General features: G+C 31.7%; 1 protein-coding gene across 1 annotated transcript; it reads right to left on the bottom strand.

Annotated features, from left to right (window-relative positions):
- Positions 1-21: 21 nt before the first annotated feature.
- LOC119636346 (transcriptional adapter 3) lies at positions 22-1937 on the bottom strand. Its single transcript, XM_038031657.1, has 2 exons — positions 1896-1937; positions 22-1810 (listed from the first exon to the last, which is right to left on the bottom strand). Exon 2 carries the CDS (start codon positions 1605-1607, stop codon positions 165-167), a length of 1443 nt encoding a protein of 480 aa, XP_037887585.1. The 5' UTR covers positions 1608-1810; positions 1896-1937; the 3' UTR covers positions 22-164.
- Between the last annotated feature and the right edge of the window lie 7297 nt (positions 1938-9234).

The raw sequence follows: 9234 nt of genomic DNA, 5'->3' as shown, positions 1-9234 counted from the left end.
GCATGGATATACGCCAACAAAAATACGTAATTCCTTACGTTGTAACTTGTTTATTTATTATAATTTTTTATTTTCATTAGCTAATCTGAAGATGATCATCAAATATACAAGGATAACTCCATAGCTTTTAAATATGAAGTTAACGGCAAATCAAAAGAAATTGTTTATTGGTGGTTTTGAATGTTGAGTTGGTCGGATAGAGTTTTTTGCTCTTGTGTTAAACGAAAAATTTCTTGTTGCTCTTCGCTTGTTAACGGTTTACGTTTAGCTTTATTTTGAATTGTGCGCTTGTAAGTTTCTAAGATTTCCTGATCAACTAAATCTAATTTACGTTTGATTTCTAAGCGTTTAATTTCTTCTGAGGCCGCATCATGTAAACGCCTTAACGCGTTACCGTTATACTCAGCTATAGTAGAAAGTTCGGCAATGAGTTTTTTGATTTCAGACAAAATTTCATCTTCATCGTTATTGGGAAAATCGGATATATCTAAAATGCCTTGTTCAATAAGTTCCTTTTTTAAACGTTTCTCGATGCCAATACAATTGCGTAACATAGTCAATGATCTGAAATTAATAGGAGCGGTAGCATGGGTATTTTCGCTGCTGCTATTGCTGTTTTCGGCTACTATATCTGTTGAATTCGGCATTAGTTGCTCTTCCATAAGAGCAGAAACTAAACGTTGCGTTAACGGTCCAGTGATGCAATCTTCAACAAGATTATCCGCCCTTTTTAACATATCCGTAGAACCGTTATTATGGCTTTTTAAACGACTACCCGTATTTGGATTGGACCCCTGTTGTATTTCTTTTAGATCTTCTGCAGCCCAAACTGTAGAATAATGAGGACCTAGTTCAGGTATAGGCGGAACCAACGGACCATTATACTGTTCCAAGAGATCATCTAATAAACGTAAATCTTCGTTCGTTAAAGGCATACAATAAGGCTCCACCGAAAGCCAAAACTTGTTCGGAGTATCATTTTTTGGTAAAGCTACCTTTTGTAAATGTTCTCGATTCGGCCCATGTAAACCGTGACTACTACTTGGTATATATTCCATGCTATCGTCTGTATGTGGAGCGACCGGACTATTCTTATTATGTAGATTTTTTGTTTGTTTTACCGAACCATGTTTTGGTTTGCGTACAGTTGCAGTTTCATCTCGTTTACGTTTGCCACAAGTTGTTATTGAAGTGGCCGGGGAGGCTGGTTGTTTTTCCATTACATTACCACTAACGAGCAAAGAATGTTTCGATTTTTTTTCTTTATTTTTGTCATCTTTTTCTAGGCTATCATACTCCGATTTTAAAATTCTATAACGCAAGGCAACACTGGATAATAAAGTTTCCAATTCTAATTGAACATTATCCAAATCTTCGGCGGCCAAATAATCTTCCGAAGAACGTAATAAAGCAGCCGCATAGAGTGGCAATTGCTTAGGTATATCTTTAGTACGTATGATAGGAATATTTACTATTCCGGTTGCGTTTTCGTTTTCCGGTGATAAAGGTGTGACGGACGATTGACCTGCTTTACCCGAAAATTTTCCACCAGCCGCGAATGAAGATAACTTCATACTTTTACTGGTCGACGTCATTTTGTGCGACATGTAATATATAATTGATTATTCACTTTGTCCTCTTATTAAATATTTATACTTCGCATCAAATAGTATTTGTCTTCGGTTAAATTTACTTCTCTTATATTTATATATACTTTGCAAGCTTATTCACGTTTTTTATCAAATCTATTTTATTTTGTTTTTCAATCAAATACAACAAAGTATGACCAAGATGCCATTTATCACATGTTCTGCCAAAATAAACGCAAGAAAATAGAAAAACAAACAAAGAAAAAATAAAAGCTTGACGATCTTCTTAAGCGCGAAACATAATACTTGCGTTATCAGCCAAACACATAATTTGCCTGTTTGTACTTGTTGCGTAAACATTGATGTAGTGCAAAATGAATAGAGTGAAAAATTTCTTAGAAAAATGATTTTTTTAATCCATTTAGGATACTTTTACTTTTAATTTTATTTCATTTTTTTTTCTTTCATATAAAACCATATAATTTTATTTCGACAGTTCGTGAGCCACACACAACGAATAGCTCAGGCATTGTGTTTTCGACCTTAAGAGTGCCATAGTTGCCTAGACTGTTAATTTTATAACAAACGGCACAAAAACAGTTTTGTCCAAAAAATTACAAATAATTATAAATTGTGATTAGTACGTCTCGCATTGGGTTCGTAAACATGAAATTTTAGGCAATCCCGTTTTAACACTAATAATAATTATTTTTGGGCATCCTGACAGTCAATAAGATGCGAAATTTGCACCAATGACAAGCTTAACAGGCTGAAACAAGATCCGATTTGGGAAATAGAAGCAAACGCAAGCATTGCAAACAGGCGTAACAATAAAAAAATACACTTCTCATTATGACCTCAATAAATTTAACAATAAACTTCAATAATGTATAGTCATGCGTACAGGCATCCCTTGTATAACACAGTTAATTTGTACCATACTGAAAAAAATCGAACGGAACACATATTCGATTTTTTGAAATCGTGTTATATCAATCCCATGCTACTTCCGCAAATTTTGTACCGTGTTGTGTCGAAACCATATTTGATAAGGACCGCGTTGTGCGAACGACAGAGGTATATACCAATGTACACATATTAAATTTTTTTGTGGACTAAACAAAAAGTATATTAGGCTTGGGTGGACATACGTAAGTTCTGGAAGGGCTTAAGATAGAGCCAATTTTTATTATGCTGATCTAAACTTGTCTGTTCGTTTGATGTCTGTAATTATATTATAATGATGAACCTATCCTAAATCCTTTTGAATTTTACATAGATCCATACGAACTTAATGTGTATTCTTTATCGCAAATGGTGTACGGGTCGAAGCGTAATTATCAGGCATTTCTTTGACGTGCTGTATTTTAGTAAAAATGTACGATATTTTATTAATTTTGTGAATGAAAATATCCTTCTACTTTTAGGTTATAAAAATTCGTGTCGATAATCATAGTCATATTCCTCATATTATGCTGTTGCGCTTTGAGGAAGAATGGAAAGGAGAGCAGTCATTTCACGGTGTCAATAAACTTTTCGGTGAGGGAACAATCAGTGATGAAGGGAATACTTTTCTATACTTTTAGCTTTTTTGGTAAAAATACTAATATTTTTGGTTCATTTATGATTGCCAAAAGCTCATGTAGAAGCTCCTGTTTCTGGATCAATAATTTTAGCTGGAATGGGTTTGTCCGCTTCAAATCTGGCGGCACTAGCTTGGAAGTCAAGAAGACGACCAGGAGCTTTTGGTAGCCGTGAAAGGGGCTCGAAAGTTTGACAACTCGAATGCTGGCCGACAACTTCAATGTGAACCAATCAGTCAACAAGGTATGGAAATTGTGTGAATGGGTTCCCACGAACTCAACGAAAACAATAAAACCGCACGTGCCCGAATTTTTCTCCAATTTGCTTCAATAATAATATCGATTAAAAAAGCCTCACAACTATGCACCAAGCTATTAGTACATACATATCGTTGTAGTGATGACTAAATATTGAAACTTTCAACACATTTTAGTCGATAACTTGCAATTTTTCAATCAACTCGAGAAATATTTATTAGCATCCATATAAAGATGTAGTGCGAAAAATGTGCCCAATGACTCAAACGACACGATCATCAATAAAATAAGCATTATGTCGTCTTTCTGTTTATAAGTAATTTAATTAATTTAAGGAACTACAATTTTCATAATCTTTTTCCATTTCTTTTATTTTCTTTCTTTTATTATTAAAATTGAAATTCAGTACACAAACTATGTTCGAAAGACACAGGAGAGCTTACTTAATAATCATAGTATGTAAACAATGAATAAAAAAAATTCATTTCTTATTTTATATGACAGGAAAAGCTCGCCACATTTATATCGATATTTTGTAATATCCAAGTAAAACATTGCGCTGGTAATTTATTGTACTTAAAAAACAACAAAAAAGAAAAACATTAAAAATACCAAAAAAAAAGTAAGCAAATTAAATTCGGTCGAGACCGAATCTTTTATACCCATCATCCCGTTTACCCCAAAAAAAAGACAAAAGAAGTAAAAGAACAAAATTGTCATGCTCTATAACGTGGGGTGAGCGCCGTAGACGTATTCTTTGAAAAGTTTAGGTCAATTCCAAATTCTTTTGCAAATTTGTAGGCGATATCTTCGTTTTCGCTAACGGGAGAATTTTGACGGCAAATACTGCAAAGTTGGGCAAGCAGAGAGATGGACACGGACATGTTTAGGTACATGTAAGATTTGAAACTGGCAAAGAATCTGTATACTTTATGGGGTTTTAAATAATTCAATTTTGATACTCTATAATATTGGTTAGGCGTGGTACAGCATCGCCAATAGAATGGGGGCACAATTTTTTGTACATTTATTTGCCATAGTTTATGAGTAATGAGTAAAAAACCAATTTCTCAGTTCCTTTGAAAACTAAACGTATTTTCAGTTTACCAGATGCTATGGGCGTGCCCGTTGACCGATTTGGGCCATTTTCAAAATTAATCTTGTAATGTTTGTGCCGACGTCGATAGCTTCGTTTTTGCGGCCAGGAGAATGTTTGCAAAAGACATTAAACAGACGGACAGAGGGACATGCTTAAATCGATTCAGAGTTTGATACTGATCAAGAATATATATACATACTTTGTGGGGTCTCTGATGCTTCCGTCTGGGCGTTGCAAACGTTTTGACAAAATGCATATAACCGCTTATCCTTGGGTGATGGGTATAAAAAGGAACAGACTTTCATATACTTTTGTGGAATTCAAAAGAAAACGAAAATATATAAAATGAAAAGTTTTAATTTGATACGCACACACACACAATAACGTCAGCAAAATTTCCTTTAATATTAAAATCATTATAGAAACTACGCTTACAAGTTTTTATGACTATTGTAGCGATCAGAATCCAAAAAGGAGTGAAATTAATTAGCGGAAATGTGATAAAAACACGTATTGACTAAAAAATTTTCATAAAAAGAAATCATGCCGCTTCTGCTGCGGGATAATAATAACATTTAGTATGTATGTAGGTGAGTATAATACATATTTTCGTTTTTTTTTTTTTTCATATATAGACTATGTTTTATTTTTCCGGATTAAATGTAGACAATACGCATCCTATATTGGATGAATTAATTTCGGCGAAAATGTTCGAATGTCCTGTCTACAAAAAAGAGAAGAAGAATACATTTCCTTGTATCAGTGGAAAATGGAAGATAAACGTAATGAAAACACTTACCTTTGTTAAGCAAATTTCGTCAATCAATATCATGTTGATAGGTAAGCAAGATTGGGTAAAACTTTCCTGCATCTTTATATTATCCATCTGAGACATTTGAAACAAAATGCACGCTAATAAGTCGAAGTATAACGTTACCTCACCCATCAGCAAGCGCTGAAATTAGTACACTTTGAATTGAGGCCAATAAATTATCCTTGATTAATGGATGCCTGCCAACGACCAAGCATACTTTGCCATGAATTATAATACAATACGAACTATATTTAGATCATTGCCCCAAGATTAAAATTTGATCGCCGTAAGCATAAATTACGCCCATAAAATGTTCAGGCTGTAAATTTTCGCTAGTACTAGTTATGGCGCCATTGCTAGCGTTCATAGCATTTTGAAAGGAGGAAATTCCATTCGTTGTGCCATTTATATTGTAATTTAAAATACTAAAAATGTGAATGTGAATGTGATTATTAAGGATGTTACGCTAAACTTGTGAAACATTATTCGTATACCTTGCCTATCAAAGAGAGGCTTGGAATGCTTTCTAGCGTATGGAGAGTGACGATGATGTCTGCAGATATATTGCATCGAATTGATGTTTGGAGCGAGCTTGACGCTTTCGATGAGATGATGGAGGAACAATTTCATCAGAGCATTGAGAAGTTGTTGCTGTGCACCGTTTTTGTTGTTGCTGTGCTAGTGAATGAATAAATTAGCTGCTGTACATGCATTATGTATTTATAAATTCCTTTTTTATTTCACAACACTCTCTAACTTGGATATATTCAAGTCTTGTACGTTCGCAGCGTCATCATCAATGGAATCGTAATTATCATACATTTTATTTGAATCTATGCCATCGTCGTCATCCATAGCGTCATATTCGTGATCATCACCCGCAAAAACCATTGTATGCTTTTTTCCAAAACAATTTCTGCTTATTTTAAAAACTTCTTCGTCATCTTCATCATTCATCCAACCATTTAGAGAAAGTGTGGTGCTGGCGATATACTCATTGAACGAAGAACACGAAAAATGCTTATCTCGTGATGAGGTGCATGGACTAGTCAAAGGCGTTGTGTAACGAGTATGTGAATCTTGTGACGAACTGGATTTTCAAATGTTATATCTTCACGATGACTATGGCCATATGCTAATTTTAAGGGAAAGTATCGTCCATCGTACTGAGAATTCAACTCGCGCATATCGACTTAATATTGGCGCTTCTTATTCACTAATCTATGCGGCGGCTCTTGCGACAACGATAACCCATCGAGAACGTTTTTAAGTAATATTTGGACCGCAGTGCGCATTGATATCTGCTATAAGCTAATAGTATTTTAAATTATTTCGTATTTTAATATTTTAGCCGCTTAAGGTGAATCAGATCTTTTTTCAAATCATTTTTGAAAACTACCCGGCTTTTAGCAATTTTTGCAAAAATTTGGACCTGGCAAAGTGAGCTAAGAATTTCATTGTTGAGAATTCCGATTCTTTATGGGTTCTTCGATTTTTGTGCATTACAAGTAAAATGATAGAATTACAATGCTTCGCTTCCCCGGATTGAATCAATCGAGGGAGAGTACGTTCGTCTTAAAATGAATTTGAAATAACTTCTTCGCTAAATTAAGTGGGATTAGTGCAAATGTTTAATACATCCACTACAATACAGGCAATTAGTACATTATAGTATGTACCCAAAAAATAAAGATTTCTTTCAATTTTTTAAAAAATATCCTAAGCCAACCTATCCTGTTTCCTTTAACCGAACCGATAGATTTGCATCGATCAGAGTAAACTCGGGAGGAAGTTGAGAATTAATGTTGTTGTTTTAATTTGTAAGTATAACCTAATTATCCAGGCCGATAAACTGATCATAATCCACGGGATAATGCAATAAAATTATCATTAGTGCTTCTCCCCTGATACGTATAAATAAATTCAAAATGCAAACTGTTCGGGAAGAATCTTTCACTGAATTTTTAGGCATTCCAAGATCTAACCTATGAGCTCTGCTAATTTTGTAATATAAGTAAAACTGTGACAACCTTCAGGATGAAGGCGAACAAAAATTTTGTGTTTTATTTAAGTAATATTTTTTCTATATATCTTAAGCTCTTTGCTAATGTAACTCAAAGGCTTATTAAAAATTGAAAGCAAAGTCGAACTTGATACAAAGGACGGGGATTCTATGAAAGCAATGAGGAAATTGAAAATTTTATTATCTGTGATAGTTGACTTAGTTCCAATTGTTTATAGTAGAAATTTAGACGATTGCACTTACATTTCTAATTATAAGTTTTCATAATTGCGATTGGTCTCTAAGTACAGCTGCTAAAAAAATTGTTAAAATTTATTGTCAATTTTAGTAGTTGTTTTTTTTTTTCTTTGTTACATAGATGTTAAACCTATTAGGTCGACATGTGGATAATTCATTTTATATAAGCTCCCATTATCTATCTACGCTACAAAAAAAGATAAGCCCCTTTGTACCTAACAGTAAACAACAAAAGCAAATTTCCCTTATTTGAAACATTGATACATGTGTATATTTATATATATATATATATATATATATATATATATATATATAAATATATATAAATATATATATATATATATATATATGTGTATAGATGATTTTCATTTTGTAGTTTTTTCTTTTTCTATTTTCTACAATTCATCACAAACTTTAGCATTTTATTTATTTATTTATTTTTCGCAAACACGTTAGAACAAATCAATCGTTGTTAAAATTGTGCCACAGTTAAGGTAACTAGTGCGTTCGTTATCACAAACTGATCATATATCGCATGAGAGAATTCTTCAACCAAGCATATCAATTTTTAGTTTTGTTTTTCTTTTTTATCAAACCTAATGTTTATACATTTTAATAAATTTGTTTTTTGTATTTTTTTTTTTTTTTTTTCTATGTTTTTAAAACATTGGACAAGTAAGTGTTTTTTATTTGAATTTATTATTTTTGTTATACACTTAAAAGTTTTTTCATTTTGTAAATTTTATAAAATTTTCATAATTACTTCACTTGTTTTTTTCTTTTTTCCTTTTTCTTTTTTTTTTTTTTAGTAACAGCGATAAATATATATGTGTAAGTGGTCTTTATACTTATACAGATTTATAAATTAGTTATTTTTATGTTTACTTTATATTTTAGGTTTGTCATGTTTTCTGTTAAATGAGTTTCCGTTTTTTTAAGAGTAAAAAACAAAAAGAAAAAATAGTAAAAATTTAAAATAAAATTAAGCTACACTCAAGTTAAACATTAAATTAGTTTATTATGCATATATATACACACAATATATATGTTTTATTTATTTATTTATTTAATATTTTTCTTTTATTTTTTATGACGTTATATTACACATCAATACATGTACAGACAATATAGTTTTACAATTTCAATAGTTTCTTTTAATAGTTTTCTAACATAGAAAATTCAATTCAATTGAATTTTTTTATTTTTTTTTTTTCCTTTAATTTTTGCAATGTTCGTTTTATTTTTATATTAATAGTGAAAATTTTTAAACATTTAAATTAAATTTAAATGCAAAAAAAAAAAAAAAATGTATTACCTTTTACTTCCGTTTTAGTATATAAAACTATATGTGGCACAGCCACACGTACACAAAATCAACTACAAACAAAAAAGTGTTTAAGCTAAATAATATTTAGCAAACACTTTTATTTTTTTCTTCTTAAATGTATAAAATTTTGTTCTAAAAAAAATTTTCAAAATTTTTCTTTCCACGAAAGGAGACAACAGCAGATTTAACCCTCAGGTCCCCATTTACATTTTTGTATTTCTTTTTAAATAGTAAAGTGTTTCTTTGATTTTTTTTTCCACTTCATTTTTTTTTTTTTTTTTTTTTTTTTTTTTTTTTTTTTTTT

This window comes from Glossina fuscipes, unplaced genomic scaffold (assembly GCF_014805625.2).
Source record: "Glossina fuscipes isolate IAEA_lab_2018 unplaced genomic scaffold, Yale_Gfus_2 0, whole genome shotgun sequence".
Lineage (NCBI taxonomy): Eukaryota > Metazoa > Arthropoda > Insecta > Diptera > Glossinidae > Glossina > Glossina fuscipes.
This window is presented reverse-complemented; position numbering and strand designations above follow the sequence as displayed.